Below are 26,534 nucleotides of genomic sequence, written 5' to 3'. Positions count from 1 at the left end.
TTTCTCTCTTATGGCCCTTTTCCACTACCCTTTTTCAGCTCACTTCAGCTCGCTTCAGCTCACTTCAGCCCGACACGGCTCGCGTTTCGACTACCAAAAACCAGCACGACTCAGCTCGTTTCAGCCCTGCTTAGCCCCTAAAACTCGCACCGTTTTGGAGTGGGGCTGAAGCGAGCCAAACCGTGCCGACTGAGGTTGGGGGCGTGAGCAGACACTCCCCTGTGCACTGATTGGTGAGGAGGCGTGTCCTTACATGCCCACACACGCCCCGCGAGCGCGCTGGGATCTGTAAACACCGCAAACCCGGAAGAAGAATAATTACGAATTACGAGAATTTCTGAAGCCTTATGCGCCTCCTCGCCTCATCTATACGCTCTTGCCAGTATCTGTTGGCCACAGCACCAAGACCAGCAACACTAACGACTCCATGTCCTCCATGTTTATTGTTTACTATTCGGGTCGTGAGACTACCGCTTAAAAGATCACTGAATCAGTGACATACAGAGCATCGTGGACGAGTTCGCGGAGCGCAAGGCTCGCCGTATGCCCTTCAAATAATGCGCGCAGTAGGCTATTGATGTTTTATTATGAGCCATGTACAGTATGTCGCCTAATGTTTTTTTGTTTCTGAGTTACATGTTCGTTTGAAGGACTTAATGTACAAAATAACATAGTTGCACCCCGTAGTGTTGAAATTGGTAAACACAGTGCATTCAGTGAGGTTTGCACCGCGCTCCTTTTATTTCTGACTCTTCCTGTCACCACTCTGAGCGCTCATTCGTATGCCCTTCAAATAATGTGCGCAGTATAGGCTATTGATGTTTTATTATGAGCCATGTACAGTATCCTAATGTTTTTTGTTTCTGAGTTACATGTTCGTTTGAAGGACTTGATGTACTAAATAACATAGTTGCACCCGGTAGTGTTGAAATTGGTAAACACCGCAGTTGCGGACATTTTGTAGCCTAAAATGATGTTATGATAAGCTTTAATAAAGGGCCCGGTCATTTGCCCCGCCCCCGGCCCGGCTCTGACTTGTTCCGCCACTGTCACTGATGTCACTGTTTGCGCTGCTTAACGACATCACGTGACGTCCACCCACTTTCACTAACTCCACCCAATGTGTCCACCCACTTCCAGCCAGCACGGTTCAGCGCGGTTGTAGTCGAAATGCAACTCCAACAGCCCCGCTCAGCTCGACTCGGCACGGCACGGCTCAGCCGCGTTTGTAGTGGAAAAGCGGCATTATTTACACTCTACAATAAGAAAAAAAAAAAGATTACCTTCATTTTTTAAAATCCCTTAGGTCTTCTTGGGAAATTGGCTTAAATGTGTACCCAAAATTAACTGAAAGCTGTTCTTGAACCATTTGGAGAACAAGCATGGTTTTGGTCTTTTCTAAAAGGTGACACTGAAGGTTTTTCAACAATAGTCACAAATCATTGTACAGTAAAGGCTACTGGCATTGATTAATAGAAGGCTACACACATTGACGCAAGATGTTTTTCTTTCCGTCTGATTTCCCCCCAAAACAGATGCCTGCAGATGACTATGACCGGGACTTTTTAGCTTTAAAATACAATGGGACCACATCATGAAGCATTACCTACGCCAAGATCAAATTTTATAACAGAACAAATATTTTGCATGTTTTACTAAGGGTTTGTCTAGATGTTTTCCAAAAGGGGCCATTTGAAGACTTCAAAGGACCCTTGGTAACCATGGTACATACCTAGGATTTAAATTAATAAATAAAAAAGGCTTGAATTTTGGTCTCTAATGAAAGGTAACACAGATACCCCTTTTTGGCCAACAGGGAATGGGTTCCATTCTGAGTCGCACACCAAATTTTGAACTGTTCAGAGCATTTCGACCAAAAATAAATTGGTTCGGAACCTGAAAAGTTGGTTTCCAGCTGAAACCAAAATATAGCTGGTTTTCCCAGCGCAAAGCATGATTACATCAGTGGGCACGCAATTATTTTAGAGAGGAAGTGGACCACAGCAATGCAGAACACAACGGAAAAGGACACATCTTCAGGGAAGGGGGGGGGGGGGGGGGGGGGGGGGGACCAAATGCAAATATCTGCAATAATAGGAAAATAAGCGTGCAGGTAATCAATGCACACTGCCACCTTGCTACTACTGTTTACATCCATGGTGCATTGTGCAACACCCTCTGTTCATGGCACATCCTTGATTACAATGATTCCTTCAAAACTGGTGAAAGTGTGGGCTGGTTTGCTAGCTGGCACCAAGGTTCAAAGAGTCGTGAACAGAACCGGTTCAAGAACCTGTTCCCACTTGGTCGAAAAGGGGTACTAGAGGGACCCTGTCTCATATCTACTGTATAAGGAGTATAAAACACATTTATAGTGCTTTCCCCTCCCTTCTTGAAACTAAACTTTGTGCATATAAAAAGGTCAAATAATTAGCTTTACACAAGTATATATTACTTATTCAAATATAATAATGTATATTATAGTTTATATCTGTATTATATACAATTTATAGAATATCTAAAATATAGGAGTCACGTGGTACACCTGCCCAGGATGGCTGCCTAAACCAGAGCGGAGCTCGGAATTCCTCAAACCCTCGTTAATATTCATGTAACGTCGATAATTTTACAATATATTGATTTAGGTAGCTTTACTGCAGTGTGAGGAGTCAAAAAAGTCACTATTTTACACGGAATCAGCCTACTGCTTCTAGAGGGAAACCTACACAAACTTCGCCGGCTACAACTTTATTGAAGATGGCGGAGCCACCTGCTGAATCTAAAAATCTATCGAAGGACAATGTTGCTGGTGAACTGACTGCCATAAGATCTATTCTTGAGCAGTTAGCTAACGATATGACTGTAGTGAAAGGTGGTATTGAGAGTCTTAATGAAATGGTGACAACTCTTGGCGGTAGGATGGACGAAGCAGAAACGAGAATTTCCCACCTGGAGGATGAGGAGAACAAAGCGAGCTCAACTAGGAGAGAGTTGGAGAAACAGAACCACCGCCTGCAAGAAAAACTGACGACTCTAGAGGGCTTTTTCCGACGTCAAAACGTTAGAATCTCTGGTGTCAAAGAGGGGACAGAGGGCTCTGACCTAGAGGGTTGTGTGAAAACCCTGCTGTCTGAGGCGTTGCAAATTGAAGGGGAAGATGCTTGGTTTGAAATCGATAGAATTCATCGCGTGGGCCCTAAATCCGACGAGGAGGATCCGAGACCTAGACACATCATCGTCCGCTTTTTAAGGGATAAAGCCAAGACGCGCGTTATGGCGGCAGCTAGAAAGAAGATGATTGTCTGGAGAGGCATGAGAGTGCGCCTGTTTCAGGACTATGCGCCAGAGGTCCTAGAGAAACGCAAGAAGTTTGACGGGGTGCGCACCTTGCTGCAACAGCGCAAGATTCTCTATGCGCTGCGCTTTCCTGCCATCATGTCTTTCTCTGTGAACAACGAACAACATGAGTTCTCCAGTCCCGCAGAGGCAAAACGATTCATCAGCGGACTCTCGCCAATCGAAGTGGAGGATGACCGAGATCTGGTGCCTTCAGAAACTGAGGATACTGGTTAACACAGCTTAATCTAATTACTTATAATAATGACAGGTAATAGTTGATTCACATATCTTCCCTGTTGCTGGCTTATTAGCCTAATGGGATAACTTTACTTATTCTTTATGGGGAAAATGTATAGCCTATGCACTTGGAAACGTTACAGGGAAATTATTTTCAGGGTTTTTATTATTAGAGCCGCTAACTGACTACGTTTGAATATCTCTACGGCGTTTTTGTTTTGATACAGATAGCCTATATAGAGAGGGGGTGGGGAGGAACGAGTGAGGAGGGTGGCCAAATGGGACCAATGAGTGCTACGGACCTGCTGAATATTTGTTATGTTGGGTTTAGTTCTACCCAACGGTTTTTGTCTTTGTTTTTTTATTGATGTGCCTACTATTTTGCATTGTTGAATCTATATTGACCTCTGGGTTATATCAAGAATGGTGTGCTGCGATATTATGGGTTAAACAGAATGTAATTATTTGGGCTTGTGCTATAATATGGGTTATATGGCTTTATGACAGTGTGTAAAATAGTTTCATGGAATATAGCGGGTTGTCATAATATACAACCCCGATTCCAAAAAAGTTGGGACAAAGTACAAATTGTAAATAAAAACAGAATGCAATAATTTACAAATCTCAAAAACTGATATTGTATTCACAATAGAACATAGACAACATATCAAATGTCAAAAGTGAGACATTTTGAAATTTCATGCCAAATATTGGCTCATTTGAAATTTCATGACAGCAACACATCTCAAAAAAGTTGGGACAGGGGCAATAAGATGCTGGAAAAGTTAAAGGTACAAAAAAGGAACAGCTGGAGGACCAAACTGCAACTCATTAGGTCAATTGGTAATAGGTCATTAACATGACTGGGTATAAAAAGAGCATCTTGGAGTGGCAGCGGCTCTCAGAAGTAAAGATGGGATGAGGATCACCAATTCCCCTAATTCTGCGCTGACAAATAGTGGAGCAATATCAGAAAGGAGTTTGACAGTGTAAAATTGCAAAGAGCTTGAACATATCATCATCTACAGTGTATAATATCATCAAAAGAATCAGAGAATCTGGAAGAATCTCTGTGCGTAAGGGTCAAGGCCGGAAAACCATACTGGGTGCCCGTGATCTTCGGGCCCTTAGACGGCACTGCATCACATACAGGCATGCTTCTGTACTGGAAATCACAAAATGGGCTCAGGAATATTTCCAGAGAACATTATCTGTGAACACAATTCACCGTGCCATCCGCCGTTGCCAGCTAAAACTCTATAGTTCAAAGAAGAAGCCGTATCTAAACATGATCCAGAAGCGCAGACGTCTTCTCTGGGCCAAGGCTCATTTAAAATGGACTGTGGCAAAGTGGAAAACTGTTCTGTGGTCAGACAAATCAAAATGTGAAGTTCTTTATGAAAATGAGGGATGCCGTGTCATTCGGACTAAAGAGGAGAAGGATGACCCAAGTTGTTATCAGCGCTCAGTTCAGAAGCCTGCATCTCTGATGGTATGGGGTTGCATTAGTGCGTGTGGCATGGGCAGCTTACACATCTGGAAAGACACCATCAATGCTGAAAGGTATATCCAGGTTCTAGAGCAACATATGCTCCCATCCAGACGACGTCTCTTTCAGGGAAGACCTTGCATTTTCCAACATGACAATGCCAAACCACATACTGCATCAATTACAGCATCATGGCTGCGTAGAAGAAGGGTCCGGGTACTGAACTGGCCAGCCTGCAGTCCAGATCTTTCACCCATAGAAAACATTTGGCGCATCATAAAACGGAAGATACGACAAAAAAGACCTAAGACGGTTGAGCAACTAGAATCCTACATTAGACAAGAATGGGTTAACATTCCTATCCCTAAACTTGAGCAACTTGTCTCCTCAGTCCCCAGATGTTTACAGACTGTTGTAAAGAGAAAAGGGGATGTCTCACAGTGGTAAACATGGCCTTGTCCCAACTTTTTTGAGATGTGTTGTTGTCATGAAATTTAAAGTCACCTAATTTCTCTCTTTAAATGATACATTTTCTCAGTTTAAACATTTGATATGTCATCTATGTTCTATTCTGAATAAAATATGGAATTTTGAAACTTCCACATCATTACATTCCGTTTTTATTTACAATTTGTACTTTGTCCCAACTTTTTTGGAATCGGGGTTGTAGTTAAAAGGAAGAAAATCCCGACTTATTTAAAGCAGAAAAAGACAGACATTGCTCTTATTCAGGAAACTCATCTTGATGAGGAGGAATCTTTAAAACTTAAAAGAGACTGGGTGGGCCAGGTGTATTTTAGTACATTCTCTAGTAGGAAAAGAGGCGTGGTTATACTGGTTAAAAGAAACTTTGACTTCCAGGTTTTCAAACATTATGCTGATAAAGATGGTAGATGGGTGATTTTGGATGCTGCGCTAGAGGGTCAGAAGATGACTGTGGTGAATATTTATGCCCCCAACTCTCCTCAACCTGACTTTTTCCATGAAATTTGCAATTTAATACGTAATGTTGGGAATACGAATATTATTATCGGAGGGGATTTCAACCAGGTCAGGGATGTGTTTCTAGACAAGCCTTCAAAACCCAAACAAATACACGATTCCGTGTGTGCGGCTTTGGATGTGGTGTCAGACGAGCTAGCCTTAGTGGATATACGGAGAGTGCTCCATCCACAAGAACGTGACTACACATGTTTCTCCCATCCACATTCTACATATTCTAGGATAGATTACTTCCTTATATCTCGCTCCTTGGTGGGTCAAACTATTGGGTCATCTATTGGTAACATTGTTGTAACTGATCACACCCCAATTGAGCTCCTCCTGTCTAGTAGGGAAAAAGTTCCACCCTCATTTAGGTGGCGTCTTAAAGGTCCCATGGCATGAAATTTTCACTTTCTGAGGTTTTTTAACGTTAAAATGAGTTCCTCTGACCTTCTTAAGTCACCCCAGTGGCTAGAAATGTCATAATGTGTAAACCAAACTATGCCCACCCTTCGTCAACATTTGAGAATGGCGCATCAAAATGGCGCGTTGATAGGCTCTTCCCGTTACTACGTCAGCAAGGGAAATGATCCCCACGCCCCCCCTCTGGATTCCCACCCACTGTATGGATTGCCCGCCCAGCTCAAAAGTTGCCACCATAGATACGTCACTTCAATTTTGTAGTGAGGAGACCATAGAGGACACAATAACATGGCACCACCTAAGCGAGCGAAACACGGAAATTGCGCTGTACATGGATGTGACAACACAGAAAGGAGTCTGTTTTTACTGCCGACGGGAGAGCCCCTGAAGACGCAGTGGCTTAATTTTATTTACTCCAATAATACGCCGTCGAGTCTACCTAAGACGGTGTATGTTTGTCGGAAGCATTTTCCTGATGAATGTTTCCACAACTTGGGACAGTACAGGGCAGGTTTTGCACATCAACTGTCACTGAAGCCTGGGTCCGTACCAAGCATCCCTGCCGCATCAGCCACAAACACCGAACAAGTAAGTGTATAACTGTTAAGTCGTTTTGCCGTGTTTTAAAATCGGTGCGTTAGCCTTGCAATGGCTACATTAGCTGTGCAGCTAACCGCTTCCTGCAGTTAGCCAGGTACTCTGCGCTAGCCCCTCCCCCCATGGCCCGCCCCCACCCTCTACCCTTCCCCGCCTCCATGCTTCTCATTAGCAAAACGACGCACTGGGAAAAGGGCTGAAATGGGGCTTTCTCCCAGGAGGCTATATCTACGTGCCGAGGGTTCATTTCGAGAAAGGCTGCGGATATAACATCCGGAAACCTCCACGAGCCCGTTTAAAGCATCAACAAACCACCATGCCATGGGTCCTTTAACAGTTCACTCTTACACAATAAGAGCTATTGTGAATATATAAGGTTGAAAATGAAGGAATTCTGGGAATGTAATGAAGGATCTATTGAAGATGTTGGCCTCACCTGGGATGCTTTCAAAGCCTATATAAGGGTCTGTCTTATTCAATATAGCTCCTTGATGAAAAAGGCCCAGAGGGGGGAAATGTTGAGGTTAGAACAGGACATTAAGGCTCTTGAAAAACAACACGTCACATCCAGACGAGGAAATATGGAATAAATTAATTAAACTGAAATTTGATCTAAATAGCATATTACAGAAGAAAGTTGAACACGCCATGTTCTGTCTAAATCAGAAATATTTTGAACAGGGTGAGAAAACTGGCAAATTACTTGCACATAGAGTACGTCAAATACAGTCTAATAATTTAATTCCCTCCATTTTCAATGAGGATAATAATACACTGACCACTGATAAGATGGAGATTAATGAGGTGTTTAAGTTTTATAAAGAGTTATATACCTCTAATGGACCTGTAGAGGAACAAAGATTATCAGAATTCTTTTCTTCAATTAAAACACCTACTTTGACGAGGGAACAGAGAACGGGGCTAGAAGAAGAGCTTACTATAACTGAAATAAAACAGGCTATCAAAAGTCTTAAAGTTGGGCAAGTCGCCTGGTAATGATGGATTTCCATCAGATTTCTATAAAATTTTTGTGGAAGAACTGGCTCCTAGGTTATTAGCAGTCTATACAGACGCTCTGGAGAGGGGTAGACTGCCACGTAGCATGAGATCAGCAGTTATTACACAAAAAAGGGAAAGACCCTCAACATTGTGGTAACTATTATCCAATTTTGTTGATTAATGTGGATGAAAAAATTATTTCCAAGGTTCTTGCAATTAGGCTTGAGAAAGTGCTTCCTAGTTTAGTGCATGGGGACCAGGTGGGTTTTAAGTATAGATGTTCAGCTGATAACCTGCGGAGGATATTGCACATATTTTGGAGGAGCAGAAATAACCCAGATCCTGTTGTCGCCTTCTCCCTAGACGCCGAGAAGGCGTTCGATAAAGTGGAATACGCCTTTTTATTTTACACGTTAAGAAAATTTGGTTTTGGTCAGTCTTTCATGCAGTGGTTGGAGTTAGTGTACACTGACCCTGTGGCTACTGTTCTTACGAATGGGATAATGTCACCGTCCTTTAATCTTAGTCGAGGTACTAGACAGGGCTCACCTTTATCGCCACTGATTTTTGCTTTATTTCTTGAACCCCTTGCAATTGCATTACGTGAATGCAAACATATCGAAGGGGTACGTATGGGGCAAGAAGAACACAAACTTTTTTTGTATGCTGACGACATTCTTTTGATTTCAAGTAATCCTGATGTGGCAGTGCCGTCTATGTCCTCAATTATTGACTCATTTTCTGAAATATCTGGTTATACCATTAATTGGTCAAAGTCAGAGGCTATGCCTCTTTCTAAAATGTGCCCCCTTGCCATTAGGAGCTCATGGCAATTTACAGTTGGAGGAAAATGTTTGTACACCCTTTGGAATTTTTTACATTTCTGCCTAAATTGGTCATAAAACATCATCTGAACTCTCCAGCAATCTTAAGAATGAACAAACAGTGTCTGCTTGAACTAAAACCACCCAAACATTTGCGTTTTATCATATTTTTATTGACCATAAGATGGAATTATTCACAGGATAGGGAGGCATAAGTAAGTACACCCTTTGATTTAGTAGCTCGTTGACCCTCCTCTGGCTGCAATAACTTCAACCAGACGTTTCCTGTAGTTGCAGACTAGATGGGCACAACGATCAGGAGAAATCTTGCACCATTCCTCTTTGCAAAACTGTTGCAATTCAGCAAGATTCCTGGGATGCCTGGAATGGATGGCTTTCTTGAGGTCATGCCACAACATCTCGATTGGATTGAGGTCGGGGCTTTGACTGGGCCATTCCAGAACGTGAATTTTGTTCTTCTGAAACCATTCTAATGTCGACCTTATTCTGTGTTTAGGGTCATTGTCCTGTTGCAGGACCCATCCTCTCTTGAGTTTCAACTTTTTGACAGATTGCCTCAGGTTTTTCTGCAAAATATCTTGATATACTTCAGAATTCATTTTCCCATTGATTAGAGCCAATTGTCCAGGTCCAGAGGCAGCAAAGCACCCCCACACCATGATGCTACCGCCACCATACTTGACGGTGGGGATGAGGTTTTGCTGATGGTGTGCTGTACCGACTTTCCTCCACACATGATGTGGTGTGTTCCCCCCCAAACAATTCAACTTTGGTTTCATCAGACCACAATATGTTTTTCCAGTGGCGCTGAGGAGCATCCAAATGCTTTTTCGCGAACTCCAAATGAGCAGAAATGTTCTTTCTGGACAGCAATGGCTTCCTCCGTGGCCTTCTCCCATGAATCCCATTCTTGTTCAGTGTCTTTCTTATAGTAGATGTGTCCACAGAGATGTCTGCATGTTTCAGTGATTTCCTCAAGTCTTCAGCGGACACTCTTGGATTCTTTTTTACCTCATAGATGATGACTCGCAGTGCCTTTGGAGTGATCTTCACAGGGCGGCCACTCCTTGGCAGAGTAACAACCGTTCCAAATTGTCTCCATTTATACACAATTTTTCTAATTGTAGACACATGAACACCAAGGGTCTTAGAGATGGTTTTGTAACCCTTTTTAGCTTTATACAAATCAATTATTTTGTGTCTTAAGTCTTTAGACAGCTCCTTTGAGCGAGGCATGATGCACAGAACATGCCTCTCATCAAAACACACCTTTTAACTGGTTTTCCAGTGGGGTGGGTAGCTTACGACACACCTCAGTGATTGGACATCAGGTTGGCTCACACCTGAGTCAAATTGTTTAATCATCTAATTAGTCTAATTCGCTCTTGGATGAGCCTTAGCTAAGGGTGTACTTACTTATGCCTCCCTATCCTGTCAATATTTCCATCTTATGGCCAATAAAAATATAATAACATGTAATTGTTTGAGTGGTTTTAGTTCAAGCAGACACTGTTTGTTCATTCTTAAGATTGCTGGAGAGTTCAGGTGATGTTTTATGACCAATTTAGGCAGAAATGTAAAAAATTCCAAAGGGTGTACAAACATTTTCCTCCGACTGTAAATGGATGCCTATGGGTATGATTTACCTGGGGATTAAATTGACCCCTGGTTTGGATAAAATAATGCATGTAAATATTAATCCAGTTATACAAAATATTAGATCTCTTCTGCAGAACTGGGCAAAAATTAATCTCTCTTTATTAGGCAGAATTAACTTAGTTAAGATGATTATTTCCCCAAAGATTCAGTACATTATGTATATGTTACCTTTGACCTTTCCGCAATGCCTGCTTAAACTTTACAACAAAATTGTGGAGGACTTTGTGTGGGCGGGTAAAAAGCCAGCTTTTAGTAGGTCTAAACTATATGCTGCCAAAGTTGGGGGCGGTCTGGCTTTGTCTAAGGTGGACTGGTACCACTATGCATTCTCTCTCTCCCAATTAGCGAAAATGTAGAAACTTTACACATTTCCAGATCAGAGGCCATCATGGGTGAACATGGAGGAAGGGCTTTTGGCCCCGACTACATTAGAGGCCTCTCTCACCCAGAGTGGTAGACGGACACCCTTTGACGACCCAGTTTTGGCTTTTGTACAAGAAACATGGTCGAGGCCTTACCAACTTATTAATATTTGTCCTTTTCTTTCAACCAAAGCTTCCATTTGGTTTAATAAAAAACTGCTAATTGATAAAAAAACATTTATGTGGGAAACATGGTCCAAATCTGGTATTAATCTATTGGGGGATGTGTTTAGTGACAATGGTATTAAATCATTTAGTGATATCAAACAAGAATTTAACCTTGATCAAAAGGAGTATTGGAAATATTTACAACTCTCACATTGTATTAGAGCTAAATTGAAGTCTGCCCCAGACCCGCCATCTGGTTTTCAGGAGGTATTTATGAAACCTGGCTTTAAAAAAGCCTCTACTTTCTACCATCTTATCAGAGAGGCGCGAGCCCCCAAATTAGAGGGATTGAGGTTGTGTTGGGAGAAAGACTTAGGCACTCCAGTTCTAGAAGATACGTGGAAGTGGTTGGTTGAGTCTTGGTATATTAGCTCACAGGAAATGCAATCTCAGCTCATTCAGTACAAACTGCTCCACAGAAAGTACTGGACCCCCTGTAAACTAGCCAAACTGAAATTAATGGACAGCGATACTTGTTGGAAATGTCAGAAAGAAACTGGGACTTTGATGCACATGTTGTACGAATGTGAAAAAAATGTTGATCTCTGGGATGGGACTGTGAATCTTTTAAGTTCTCTTCTTCAATGTGATCTCTCTATGTCACCAGATTTATGTATTTTTGGTTTGCTGCCAGAAAATATCAAAATAACTAAAAGATACAAGTTATGGGTACGTTTGGCAACTGTATCAGGATGTCGCATTATCCTGAGACACTGGAAATCATCTACGTCTTGCTCATTTAAAGAATGGACTGAGCTACTGACAAAAATCGCCCTATACAGTCGGAGGAAAATGTTTGTACACCCTTTGGAATTTTTTACATTTCTGCCTAAATTGGTCATAAAACATCACCTGAACTCTCCAGCAATCTTAAGAATGAACAAACAGTGTCTGCTTGAACTAAAACCACTCAAACAATTACATGTTATTATATTTTTATTGGCCATAAGATGGAAATATTGACAGGATAGGGAGGCATAAGTAAGTACACCCTTAGCTAAGGCTCATCCAAGAGCGAATTAGACTAATTAGATGATTAAACAATTTGACTCAGGTGTGAGCCAACCTGATGTCCAATCACTGAGGTGTGTCGTAAGCTACCCACCCCACTGGAAAACCAGTTAAAAGGTGTGTTTTGATGAGAGGCATGTTCTGTGCATCATGCCTCGCTCAAAGGAGCTGTCTAAAGACTTAAGACACAAAATAATTGATTTGTATAAAGCTAAAAAGGGTTACAAAACCATCTCTAAGACCCTTGGTGTTCATGTGTCTACAATTAGAAAAATTGTGTATAAATGGAGACAATTTGGAACGGTTGTTACTCTGCCAAGGAGTGGCCGCCCTGTGAAGATCACTCCAAAGGCACTGCGAGTCATCATCTATGAGGTAAAAAAGAATCCAAGAGTGTCCGCTGAAGACTTGAGGAAATCACTGAAACATGCAGACATCTCTGTGGACACATCTACTATAAGAAAGACACTGAACAAGAATGGGATTCATGGGAGAAGGCCACGGAGGAAGCCATTGCTGTCCAGAAAGAACATTTCTGCTCATTTGGAGTTCGCGAAAAAGCATTTGGATGCTCCTCAGCACCACTGGAAAAACATATTGTGGTCTGATGAAACCAAAGTTGAATTGTTTGGGGGGGAACACACCACATCATGTGTGGAGGAAAGTCGGTACAGCACACCATCAGCAAAACCTCATCCCCACCGTCAAGTATGGTGGTGGTAGCATCATGGTGTGGGGGTGCTTTGCTGCCTCTGGACCTGGACAATTGGCTCTAATCAATGGGAAAATGAATTCTGAAGTATATCAAGATATTTTGCAGAAAAACCTGAGGCAATCTGTCAAAAAGTTGAAACTCAAGAGAGGATGGGTCCTGCAACAGGACAATGACCCTAAACACAGAATAAGGTCGACATTAGAATGGTTTCAGAAGAACAAAATTCACGTTCTGGAATGGCCCAGTCAAAGCCCCGACCTCAATCCAATCGAGATGTTGTGGCATGACCTCAAGAAAGCCATCCATTCCAGGCATCCCAGGAATCTTGCTGAATTGCAACAGTTTTGCAAAGAGGAATGGTGCAAGATTTCTCCTGATCGTTGTGCCCATCTAGTCTGCAACTACAGGAAACGTCTGGTTGAAGTTATTGCAGCCAGAGGAGGGTCAACGAGCTACTAAATCAAAGGGTGTACTTACTTATGCCTCCCTATCCTGTGAATAATTCCATCTTATGGTCAATAAAAATATGATAAAACGCAAATGTTTGGGTGGTTTTAGTTCAAGCAGACACTGTTTGTTCATTCTTAAGATTGCTGGAGAGTTCAGATGATGTTTTATGACCAATTTAGGCAGAAATGTAAAAAATTCCAAAGGGTGTACAAACATTTTCCTCCAACTGTATGAGAGAGTTACTTTCAATGTTAGGGGGAAAGAAGAACTATTCAACCAGATTTGGGGGCCTTTTTTGAACTATATAGAGAACATGTCTGTTTAGCTGTATATATGTAACTGTTCTGTATGAGCAGAGGTCAATGTCAATTGTTATTTATGTTTGTAGGCACTTTGTTTTGCTTTTTGTTGGTTTGTTTGTTTTGTGAGTGGTGTTCACACTGTAAAAGAACAGATAGCTGAATTGCTTTGGGACTACTGTATTTGCAGTGATGCAGATGTTAAATATTTCCTGCTGTCTGTGAAAAATACAAATAAAAAAAAAATCTCTAAAATATAAAAAGAAACATAGCACCCTTTGGGGGTGGCACGATGGTGTAGTGGTTAGCGCTGTCGCCTCACAGCAAGAAGGTCAGGGTTCGAGCCCCGTGGCCGGCGAGGGCCTTTCTGTGCGGAGTTTGCATATTCTCCCCGTGTCCGCGTGGGTTTCCTCCGGGTGCTCCGGTTTCCCCCACAGTCCAAAGACATGCAGGTTAGGTTAACTGGTGGCTCTAAATTGACCGTAGGTGTGAATGTGAGTGTGAATGGTTGTCTGTGTCTATGTGTCAGCCCTGTGATGACCTGGCGACTTGTCCAGGGTGTACCCCGCCTTTCGCCCGTAGTCAGCTGGGATAGGCTCCAGCTTGCCTGCGACCCTGTAGAACAGGATAAAGCGGCTACAGATAATGAGATGAGATGAGGGCCCTTTGGACCCAGCAACTCTGTGTGTTGCCAGAAGATGGCACTAGATATCCATTTATATCCCAGTTGAGTTTACATCCCAAGTATAAAAATCATATTTGCCACTTTGCACAAGCTTAGCAAAACAATTACAAATTTTATGCATGCTTTATGGATGTGTTTTATGTGCTTCCTTGACGAAGCAATGTATATTCTTTGGTTGAAGCTGCATGTGCCATTCTTCAGCACAACTGGTTGAAATTTGCTCGGTCTGAACACAAAAGAAGAGAGGCACGCACTTCTTTTCAGCACAGAATCTCATTGGCTATTTTAGGCTGCGGACAGGACATGGAAGCACAACTGAGGTGTCAATCGAAAGGTCAGAGTTCAGCGAACTGGAATTATGACCAAGAATATGTGGAAGATCAGGCACATCTGCCAGCTAATTTGAAATGATGCAGTTGCAGTCCGTGGGTCTTTATTGATGTAATAACTTGTTTTGGACTAAATAGTTACTGAATTGGATCATCTAGACCTTTCCCAATATAACAAGACTGATTACCATTCCATTAAAAACAATCAGTGGAGTATTATGAGGCTCATAGGTGAATTACCTGAATTTTGCTATTGATTGTTCGTTGGTCATCTGACAGAGGCATTGACTGTATCTTGAAATGGTTTGCCTCAATTGAAATCACAAGAGCCTTAGCTTTCTAAAGACATGTCATATGAGTACCTACTTAACAATATGTACTGTTTCCAACAACCCACACAGTCTCAACAGCCGGTCTGTGGGGTCAAGGGGTCTTCTCACTATTCATCTGTAGTAGTGCTACAATGTTTCTGCAAAGTGTGCTGTGTTGTGAATGAAGCAGAACCTTAGTCTCATCTCATAGGAAGCCAGCTCTCCTTTGTACTCCATCGGTGTGTGGATCTTCCCTATGTCCAGAAAAAACAAAGCCACAATTTTTTAATTATCCCTTATTAGTGAAACTGCTGAACATCTATGCAAATGATTAAACATAGCATTTGTGAAAATGCATGAAGTAGGGCTGTCAATCGATTAAAATATTTAATGTCGATTAATCACATTGTCCATAGTTACCTCACAATCACGCTTCTTTTTTAAGCTGTTCTAAAAATGTAACTTAGAGGGGCACTTTTCAAGTTTTTGGGGAGTGGGAGTGGACAAATATTCTTGCTTTATGCAAATGTATGTGGCCGGGTCAGGAAGGATAAGGCTGGACAGAGCAAAAAAATATTTTTGTGGTTATTTTATTCCCCCACTTCATTTCAAAAATAAAGCAGCGTTATAAAGCATTTATAATTTAGGGTTTAGCACAATGCAGTGTGAACAAAACAATATAGTATTTTCCTCTAGTTCTGTGCTCAACATCCAGCCTCAAACTATGCAATAAAATAAACTAAACAAACTCAGTGATGTGAACCCTGGAAAACAGTAGTGTCCATCTTTTAAATAAAGAAAATAAAAATACAAAAACCCAAATAAATGCATTTGTTACGCCACACAGCTCAAAGCCGTTTTCCAGTAAAATGCAATACAGTACATTCGTGAGCAAAAACTGCATTTATAAAACACTTTTACGTCACTCACAAATTTCTCAGAACAAAAATTCTCATTCTCACTCCAGTGTACAGTCTGTATGCTTAGAAACACACACACATGGACCTAAACATGTTTTGTTTTCTCCCCTCTGAACCATCAAAAGCATATTAAAACATAAAAAAATAATAATAAAGTAGTCAGAATGCAACAATATAAGTTGATCCTGTATAAGTGCATTTTATCACAACTTGCACCGACCAGCTACTCGCAGCATCGCTCACTCGCGCTGTCACTTCCTGATTTCCCAAATGATGGGAGAGGGGGCAACAGAATGTGCATGCGTTAATCGCGCATCAAAAAAATTAGTATCGTTCAAAGAAATTTGCATGAAAATGTTATCATCACGTTAACTTCAACTGCCCTAGTATAAAGAAAATAATTATTTTGGTACACAGAAGAATAGGAATGTATATGCAATGTATATTTCAGTGCATCCAGTCTAGAAAAGACGAAGTTGGCAATCTTTGCACATTTCTAGACTTGCACTGATAATTCCAAACATACCTTAGAATTAGGAAAACTGATATTGCTATTCAATTCCTTTGACATAACGGTCAGTGCTTTAATGATGTACTAGGATAACTAGGCATGTCACTTTAAAAAAAAAATAAAATAAACCCCGATATCAATTCTTGACCAGCATGCTGTTTTATCGACATGTTTTTGAGGCATGGACGCATTAAAATTAGCCAAAATTTAAATTAGAACTCTAATGCATGTGCTTTCCAATTCATTCAATTTGCTTTCCGTTTAATGTAGTGGAAAATAACAGCTTTCAGAGACCACAAGGGGTGGATACAGTTATTATCCCATTACCTTGTTCACCTTTTGCTTGGTCACAATCAGGCAGGCTAATACGGCACCATCTAATGGTGCTTCCTTACAGGACACTGAATACCAAAGAGACTTCGCAACTCACAACCCCAAATCGGAAAAAGTTGGGACGGTACGCTGGAATTGAAATTAAAACTGAAAATGATTTGTAAATAATCTTTGACATGTATTGCACACAAAACAATACAACAGCACATTATCTGATATTGTACCTCGTAAATTTTATTGGGTATTTTTTTTCCAAAATAAACACTTATTTCAATTTTGATTCTTGCGACACATTTCAAAAAGAAAGGTTGGGACAGGAAAGCATTTACCACTTTATAACGTTGCCATTCTTTCTCACAACGCTTAAGATGTTTAGGTACTGAAAAGACCAAGTGATGAAGCGTTTCAGGTGTTATTTTGTCCCATTCTTCCTGCAAACAGGTTTTAAGGTGTGCAACAGTACGGGGTCGTCGTTATCATATTTTTCATTTCTAAGATCAATACACATTCTCTACTGGGGACCGAGGGGACAGGCACCCTCTTCTTCCACAGCCATGCCTTTGTAATGTGTGCAGAATGTGGTTTTGCATTGTCTTGTTGAAATTTCCCTGGAAAAGATGTCATCTTGACGGCAGCACATGTTGCTCCAAAATCTCAATGTACTTTTCTGCCATCACAGAAGTGTAAGTTACTTTTGCCAAGGGCACTTGGACTTGTTGCTGGTAAGTCTGGATGGTCCTTTTCATCTTTGGTCTGGTCTGGAATACTGATTCGTCTGACCACAATACACGTTTCCACTGGGTGATGGTCCTTCCCAGATGCCTCCGAGCCCAGAGAAGTCAACAGTGATTCCAGACACCGCTAACATAAGGCTTCTTTTTTGCACAGTAAAGTTTTAACTGGTATTTGTGGATATAACTCCATATTGTAGTGCTTGACAAAGGTTGACCAAAGTAATCCTGAACCCATGTGGTTATATCAGCTATAGATGAATGACGGTTCTTGATGCAGTGCTGTCTGAGGGATCGGAGATCACGGGTGTTCAGCTTAGGCTTGTGCCCTTGCCCTTTACTTATCAAAATTCCTCCAGTTTGGGGGCGTCGTGGCTCAGGTGGATAAGGCGCCATACCATAAATCCGGGGACCCGGGTTCGATTCCAGCCCGAGGTCATTTCCCGATCCCTCCCCGTCTCTCTCTCCCGCTCATTTCCTGTCTCTACACTGTCCTATCCAATAAAGGTGAAAAAAGCCCAAAAAAAAATCTTAAAAAAAAAAATTTCCTCCAGACTCCTTGAATCGTTTAACTGTACACTGTAGAGAATGAAATATTTAAATCCCTTCGTATCTTTCTTTGAAGAACATTGTTTTTAAACATTTCAATACTTTTCTCACACATTTGTTGACAAAATTGAGATCCTCAGCTCATCTTTTCTCCTCAAAGACTAGGCCTTTCCTGGATACTGATTTCATACCAAATATGATTGCATTCACCTGTTGACATCACCAGTTTCAAATCACATCATTATTTGTGTTCCCTCATTACTAGCCCTAAATTGCCTCATCCCAACTTTTTTGGAATGTGTTACAGGCCTGAAACGCAGGAATGGATGTATATTAACAAATGAAATGAAGTTGACCAGACAAAACATGAAATATCTTGGGTTCAGACTGTCTGCTATGAAACACAAGTCAAAGTAAATTTAGAAATCACTGCTTTCTTTTTTATTTACATTGGCCACACTGTTCCAACTTTTTCTGATTTGGGGTTGTAGATAATTAACCCTTTCACCACTGCAGACTGCTACTCCGATCTCACTGTCATAAGGAAACGCCTTCTGGAAACAGTTATGCAGTGGTGAAAGGGTGAAGGATTCATCTATTTATTTACACCTTTTTTTTTTTTATCTGGGGGAAAAAAAAAAACTGATGCATTGAAAATCATTGGGAAAATTTTGATTATTGATGGATGAAATAGGCATTGACCCCAAGCTTATATAAAACATTTGTAAATAGATTACCTTTGATGGCCACTTTGTTGTTCTTCATGGAGGTCAGCACCTGGTCCAGCTTCTCCTCACTTGCCATGTTCTGTACCTCACTCAGATGGAATTCCTCAAACTCCACAGGTACATCAGCACCCTGCAAGGGGAGAGAGGGATGGAAACTGTGCCTTAACATACCCGATACTGTAGAAAAGCAATAATTTAAGTCTCTACAGTGTCTTGCAAAAGTATTCATCCCCCTTGGCGTTTGTCCCGTTTTGTCGCATTACAAGCTGGAATTTATTTTATTTTATGGGGGGGTCAATCATCTGATAAACACAACATGCCTACCGCTTTAAAGGTGAAAATTGTTGTTTTATTGTGACACAAACATGAAAAAACAGAAATGTGGAGTTTGCATAGGTATTCAACCCCAAAGCCAATTCTTTGTAGAGCCACCTTTTGCTGCCAGCCTCTTGGGGTACATCTCTATTAGATGGGATACATCTAGCCACTGGGATTTTTGCCCATTCCTCAAGGCAAAACTGCTCCAACTCCTTCAAGTTAGATGAGATGCGTTGATGTTCAGCAATCTTCAAGTTATGGCACAAATTCTCAATTGGATTGAGGTCTGGGCTTTGATTAGGTAATTCAAAGACATGTAAATGTTTCCCTTTAAACCACTCTAGTGTAGCTTTAGCAGTATGTTGAGGGTCATTGTCCTGCTGGAATGTGAACCTTCAACCCAGTCTCAGACCTCTGGCTGACTCAAACAGGTTTTCCTCCAGAATTGCCCTGTATTTAGTGCCATCTATCTTTCCTTCACTGCTGACCAGCTTTCCTGTCCCTGCAGATGAAAAATATCCCCACAGCATGATGCTGCCTAGGGTATTAGGCAGAAAAAGAAATTTACCAGTCAAAAATAATATTTTATATAATCCTGATAAGCGCCGCAGGTGCGAAGACGAGCGCCGCAGGCGCGAAGTCCCTCTAGGGGGGTCTGGGGGCATGCCCCCCCAGAAAATTTTTGAAATTTAGACTTCATTTCCTGCATTCTAGGACATTTTCAGGGTGAAATGGCGTGTAATTTTTGATCAGAAATATTGCATATTTTTACTTTGTATTTTTTTCAGTTTCACTCCTGAATGTATCAGATGTATGTATGGTGTTTGATTTGGTAACAAAAGTGAAAAGAAAATAAACAACAATGAATTGTATATAATCTTTTGATCTAGTTACAGTATTTAATAAAAAAAAAAACCAACAGTATTCTATTTTACCATACCCCAATGAACCCCCCTTGTTAATCAATGTATCACACATACCTTTTCTGTCTTTTTGTGGAAAAACGAATCAGTTTTTGTCACATTCAATTTGGGGCGTTTGTTGGGATTCATCTTGATCCAGAAGAGTGAGTCAGCAAAAAAAAATGCGGTTCTCCCGCCAAGAAAGAGGAAACTACAACGCAGGGTGTTTGGCAATTTTCGACCAATCAGAATTCGCGATTTATTCAGTCCGCATGTTACAAGATTCAGTGCGGGCCAAAATGGCGGAAACGATGAAATATTCTGATTTTTCATTTCAAGTTTTCAGTATTTTTCGTATTAAACTGTGTTTCTTACGATTTGTAAATGATGGCGGAACCACACACGGACTGGCCATCGGGAGTAGCGGGAGTTCTATTTCGTTTCTACTGACCGCCAGAGGCGGTGCTTTCAGCACATGGATATCCATCACACGAACGTGCAGGTCGAGTAATAGTAACAACAAAGTCACGTGTGACCTGGGTGACGTCACCCCGTGACCCCGGCATAAAAGACCGGTAAACCCAGGAAGTGACCGCTTACATCTTCTCGCGTTTGCAGGTTGCGAGTTGGGTTGAAATTTGGACAAAGCGCTGTGGTAGTTTCGTTACCCGTAGGGTTGGGGCTGTGCTTATGCACCCTCCAAGAAACTGCGCTAAGTCCACCAACTCTTGTCGTTATATTCGTATTGATTTATTACTCCGTAAGCTGAGCGCTCTCGCTCGGTGGAGTTAGCTGATTAGCCCTCCGGGGCGGTGTCCTCACCGCTGGAGGCCGGCTTGTTTTCGCTTCAGGTAAGCGGGTTTCATTTATTTAAATTAAAGCGGCGTTCCTCTCGCCGCTGTTTATCAGTTCTGCGGCGCTCGGCGCCTATCCTTGTTAATATTATTAACCACCTTGTTTTGTGTAGCCTCGCCACCGGCCTGTTCACAGGCCGGCTGTCTTGTGTGTTGTATTCGTATTGATTTATTACTCCGTTAAGCTGAGCGCTCTCGCTCGGTGGAGTTAGCTGATTAGTCCTCCGGGGCGGTGTCCTCACCGCTGGAGGCCGGCTTGTCTTCATTCAGGTAAGCGGTTTTCATTCATTTAATTTAAAGCGGTGTTTCTCGCCGCTGTTTATCAGTTCTGTGGCGCACTGCGCCTATCTTTGTTAATATTATTAACCACCTTATTTTGTGTAGCCTTGTCTCCGGCCTGCTCACAGGCCGGCGGTCTTGTGTTGTATTGTTTGTTACTCCGTTAAGCTGAGCGCTCTCGCTCGGCGGAGTTAGCTGATTAGTCCTCCGGGGCGGTGTCCTCACCGCTGGAGGCCGGCTTGTCCTCATTCAGGTAAGCGGTTTTCATTTATTTAATTTAAAGCGGTGTTCCTCGCCGCTGTTTATCAGTTCTGTGGCGCACTGCGCCTATCTTTGTTAATATTATTAACCGCCTTATTTTGTGTAGCCTTGTCTCCGGCCTGCTCACAGGCCGGCGGTCTTGTGTGTTGTATTCGTATTGTTACTCCGTTAAGCTGAGCGCTCTCGCTCGGTGGAGTTAGCTGACTAGCCCTCCGGGGCGGTGTCCTCGCCGCTGGAGGCTGGCTTGTTGTCGCCCAGGTAAGCGGTTTTCATTCATCTAAATTAAAACGGTGTTTCTCGCCGCTGCTTATCAGTGCTGTGGCGCACGGCGCCTATCCTTGTTAATATTCCCGACCACGGGTGTGTTCGCCCGGTCGTTTTTCATTACCGCCTGATTGTTTATTTTGGGCTGCTTACTTGGGGTGTTCTCGCCCTATTTTTTAAGTTCCCTTCTGCCAGCCAGGCGTCATGGACCTCTTCTCTCGCTGCGCCAACTGCCGGTCCCCCTCGAACCGGAGGACGGCCACCGCGAGTGCCCCTCATGCCTGGGTATTGATCACCTGCGGCAGGGGCTGACGGACACGGCCTGCGCAGACTGCATGTGCCTGAGCGTGGCTGCGCGGACCGCCGGGCTGGCTCGGCTGGATTCTCCGTCTGACATCCCCCGGGCCTCGGGGGGACAGGACACGGTGTCGGCTGCAGCAGCGGGGCCCAGCAAGCGCCGTGGGTTCCCCCACACGTCTTCGCTTTTAAGGCGAAAAAGAAGCGCTCGGGCGATTTGGCTCAGAAGGTGGAGGTGATGTCCACCGAGCTGGAGGAGATGAAGGCCCTGCTGGCGAATCTTCAGCCTCCGCCACAGGGGGCAGTGTTCCCGCTGCAGGGCCCTGGCGGCAATGCAGGACACCCCTACCTATGGCCTCCTGCAGATGCCCAACATTGAGAAGCGCGGCCTGCTCACGGGCCGGCTGTCTTGTGTGTTATATTCGTATTGTTTGTTACTCCGTTAAGCTGAGCGCTCTCGCTCGGTGGAGTTAGCTGACTAGCCCTCCGAGGCGTGTCCTCGCTGCTGGAGGCCGGTTTGTTGTCGCTCAGGTAAGCGGTCTTCATTCATTTAAATTAAAGCGGTGTTTCTCGCCGCTGTTTATCAGTTCTGTAGCGCACGGCGCCATCCTTGTTAATATTCCCGACCACGGGTGTGTTCGCCCGGTCGTTTATTTTTTATTTCCGCCTGATAGTTTATTTTGGGCTACTCACTTGGAGCGTTCTCGCCCTATTTAAGTTCCCTTCTGCCAGCCAGGTGTCATGGACCCCCAGACGCTGGAGGGGACGAGCGCGGCATCACGGGAGCTGTGTGACGCGGCTCCAGGCCTTTGCCTACTCGTCGCGGGAACTGGGCCGGCTGATGTCGTATCTCACCCTCGGCCGCCAGCAGATATGGCGGGCACAGTCCCCTCTGGCCGAGCCCGACCGGCGTGTGCTGCACTCTCTCCCTGTTGTCCCCGGGGAGCTGTTTGGCGAAGCCACTCAGCAAGCCCTGGATCGGAGTGCCCAGGTCATCTAGGCGTAACAGCAGTTCGCTGGCTCCCGCCAGGCCCACCACCATGGCAATGTTGCCCAGTCCTTCAGGGGGCCCACACCGACTCTGTCTCGGCCACGCACCCGCCAGGAGACCAGACGGGTTGATGACTTTCGCCACCCCACCACCTCCCGGACCCGCGGTGCCGCCCCCTACACCCAGTCCACTCCTCGTCGCCCCCATGGTGACCGACGGGGGCGCTCTGGACGGCGCTGACATCAGCGCGCCGGCGGTCGGCCGCTTTTCCAGCGAACAGCTCCAAAGCTGGAGAGCGTTGACCCCTGGGTGCTGGTGACCCTCACCGAGGGTTACCGCATCCAGTTCTGCCGCCGTCCACCACATTCCATGGGGTCAAACACACCACCGTGAGCCATCCGGGGAAGTCCCTCGTCCCCCGGCAGGAAATCGCCACCCTCCTGGAGAAAGGAGCAGTCTCTCCCGTCGACAGGCAGAGACAGCAAGGTGGGTTCTACTCCAGGTATTTTCTGGTTCCGAAGGACGGCGGTATCCGCCCGATCCTCGACCTGAGGTCCCTCAATTCCCACTTGAGGACCATGAGATTCCGCATGCTGCGTACAGTGGATGTCTTACACCACATCCAGGCGGGCGACTGGTTTGTCACCTTCGACCTGAAAGACGCCTACTTCCATGCTCCCATTGTGCCACACCACAGGCAGTTCCTGCGGTTTGCCTTCGAGGGCCAGGCTTTCGAGTTCAATGTTCTGCCCTTTGGGATATCGCTGGCACCCCGTGTGTTCACCGGATGTGCGGCAGCGGCACTACTTCAGGCAAGGGGTTTGCGTGTCCTGCCCTACCTGGACGACTGGCTTGTCTGTTCACAGTCAGCAGCTCAGGCCCGCACCAACATCGCGACTGTGCTCTCGCATGTCGTAGAGCTGGGGCTCAGGGTGAATTACAAGAAGAGCTCGCTGGTGCCCAGCCGGGAGACTACTTTCTTGGGCATGCACCTGGATTCGAGGTCGTTGATGGTAACTCCCTCCCAGACCAGGATCCACAACATCCGCCTACTGCTTGGCCGCTTCGGACGGGGTAGGTCACTCGCCCTGAAGACCTTTCAGCGCCTGCTGGGCATGCTTACGGCAGCCTCCTCTCTGGTCCCGCTGGGACTTCTGGACTTATGCCGCTTCAGAGGTGGTTCAACGGTCTCCACCTCCACCCGGTGCTGCACGGGCGCAGCACATCAACGTGCTGGAGCTACGGGCCGTGTTCCTCGGCCTACAGCACTTCCTCCTAGGCCTGACCGGCAGACACGTTCTGGTGCGGACGGACAACGCTACGGTAGTGTACTACATCAACCACCAGGGAGGCACAAAGTCCCTCCAGTGCTTGGAAGTGGCTGGCCAACTTCTGCGGTGGGCCCATCGACATCTCTTGAGCCTGTGTGCCATGTACTTGCCAGGCACTGCCAACAGGGCAGCAGACCTGCTGTCCCGCCAGGACCCCGATCCCGGGGAATAGAGACTCAACCCAGCGGTGGTTCTCGCCATCTGGGAATGTTTTGGCAGGGCAGAGGTGGACCTCTTTGCCTGCCAGGAGTCGGCACACTGCCCTCTGTGGTTCAGCCTCCACGGCCCCAGTCCCCTGGGCCAGGATGCGCTGGCGCATGCTTGGCCGAGGCAACTGCTGTATGCCTTCCCCCCTCTGCTGCTGATCGTGCCAACCCTACACAGGGTTGCGATGGACCACCACGGGCTGCTGCTTGTCGCCCCCCCGGTGGCCGGGCAGAGTGTGGTTCCCAAGTTGCTGCAACTTCTGAACGGCGACCCCTGGTGCCTGCCAGTGAGGACTGACCTGCTATCACAGCTGGGAGGGCAGATCTGGCACCCGGATCCAGCCCGTCTGCAGCTCTGGGTATGGCCGCTGAAGGGCCGGACCCCCTGCGAGGTCCTTGTGAGCCGGCAGTGGTCAATACCATTGCAAGCTCTCGGGCACCCCCCACCAATGCCCTCTATGCCAACAGATGGAGGCTTTTCTCCAACTGGTGCTTAACTCGGGGGGAGGAGCCTACATGCTGCCCCCTGCCGACCATTTGACTGTTCCGCCAGTCTCTGCTTTGATAAGGGTCTTACCCCTGCCACCATCAAGGTCTATGCAGCTGCCATCTCTGCTCAGCATGCCAGAGTTGGGGGAAGGACCGTGGGGTCCCACGCCTTGGTGGCACGTTTCTTGAAGGGTGCTCTCCGGTTGAGACCCCCCCGACGGAGCCGGGTACCCACATGGGACCTTCATTGGTGCTGCAGGCTCTCTGCGACGCACCGTTCTGAGCCCCTGCTCACGGCAGACATTTCATGGCTCTTCCTGAAGACTGCTTTTCTTCTGGCCATTACATCGACGAGGCGCGTCGGGGAACTACACGCGCTGTCAGTCAGTGGGGAGTGCCTGCAGTGGCACTCCAGCGACAGTGGGGTCACCCTGTGGCCTAACCCCTCTTTCCTCCCAAAGAACCTCTCTGCTACCTTCGTCAACCAGCCCCTTAGCCTTGCGGCGTTCGAGGCGGGCCATGGTGAGAGGTCGGAACTTTTGTGCCCAGTTCGCGCCCTCAGGGTGTACGTGTCGCGTACAGAGGGCTTCCGTAGGAGTGACGCCCTGTTTTTGTGCCACACAGGACCGTCGAGGGGTCTGGCGCTCTCTAAGCAGAGGCTATCCAAGTGGATAGTCGAGGCCATATTACATGCCTACAGGCACAGTGGCTTCCCGATTCCTCCGGCTGCCAGGGCGCACTCTGCACGGGGCGTGGTAGCCTCACGGGCATCACTGAAGGGCGTGCCCCTTTCAGACATATGCAGCACAGCCTCCTGGGCTTCCAGCTGCACCTTCACCAGGTTTTACCGTCTTAATGTCGTCCCACATAATCCTGTGGCGACGGCTGTCATTCCAGGCCCGTCGCAGCAGCACTGGGTACGGGTAGGCACTCCTCATGACCTGGTTGGTATTAGTCATCCATGTGCTGAAAGCACCGCCTCTGGCGGTCAGTAGAAATGAAATAGAACGAGGGTTATGTATATAACCGCGGTTCTATGAGTTTCGGATGACCGCCAGAGCTTGGCAGTCACTCGGAGTGTACACGAGAAGATTTGCCAAGAGGTCACTTCCTGGGTTTACCGGTCTTTTATGCCGGGGTCACGGGGTGACGTCACCCAGGTCACACGTGACTTTGTTGTTACTATTACTCGACCTGCACGTTCGTGTGATGGATATCCATGTGCTGAAAGCACCGCCTCTGGCGGTCATCCGAAACTCATAGAACCGCGGTTATATACATAACCCTCGTTTTCCCAGTGGGCCGGTGGTTCAGTGTGGGCCAGCGGAGAAAAAAAAAAAAAAAAAACAGTTGCGCGCTGGCCTTTAATATGATAAGCAATGTTAACAGTTTCTTTAACAAACTGTTAACATTGCTTATCATATTAAAGGCCAGCGCGCAACTGTAATAAGCAATGTTAACAGTTTGTTAAAGAAACTGTTAACATTGCTTATCATATTAAAGGCCAGCGCGCAACTGTTTTTTTTTTTTTTTTTTCCTCCGCCGGCCCACGCTGAACCACCAGCCCACCGGGAAAACTCCCGCTACTCCCGATGGCCAGTCCGTGTG

The 26,534-nt window shown here is 45.1% G+C and overlaps 1 protein-coding gene across 2 annotated transcripts in view; it reads right to left on the bottom strand.

Annotated features, from left to right (window-relative positions):
- Nucleotides 1-26,534, bottom strand: part of idh3b (isocitrate dehydrogenase (NAD(+)) 3 non-catalytic subunit beta) — a 57,694-nt gene that overhangs the window by 19,451 nt on the left and 11,709 nt on the right. For both annotated transcript variants that reach the window (XM_060935653.1, XM_060935652.1), the window contains exons 3-4: nucleotides 18,744-18,864; nucleotides 15,156-15,216 (exon numbers count right to left, since the gene is read on the bottom strand). In XM_060935653.1, coding sequence (XP_060791636.1) covers nucleotides 15,156-15,216; nucleotides 18,744-18,864 — 182 coding nt within the window. The remainder of the gene's footprint in view (nucleotides 1-15,155; nucleotides 15,217-18,743; nucleotides 18,865-26,534) is intronic.

Source organism: Neoarius graeffei, chromosome 12, assembly GCF_027579695.1.
Source record: "Neoarius graeffei isolate fNeoGra1 chromosome 12, fNeoGra1.pri, whole genome shotgun sequence".
Taxonomy (NCBI): domain Eukaryota; kingdom Metazoa; phylum Chordata; class Actinopteri; order Siluriformes; family Ariidae; genus Neoarius; species Neoarius graeffei.
This window is presented reverse-complemented; position numbering and strand designations above follow the sequence as displayed.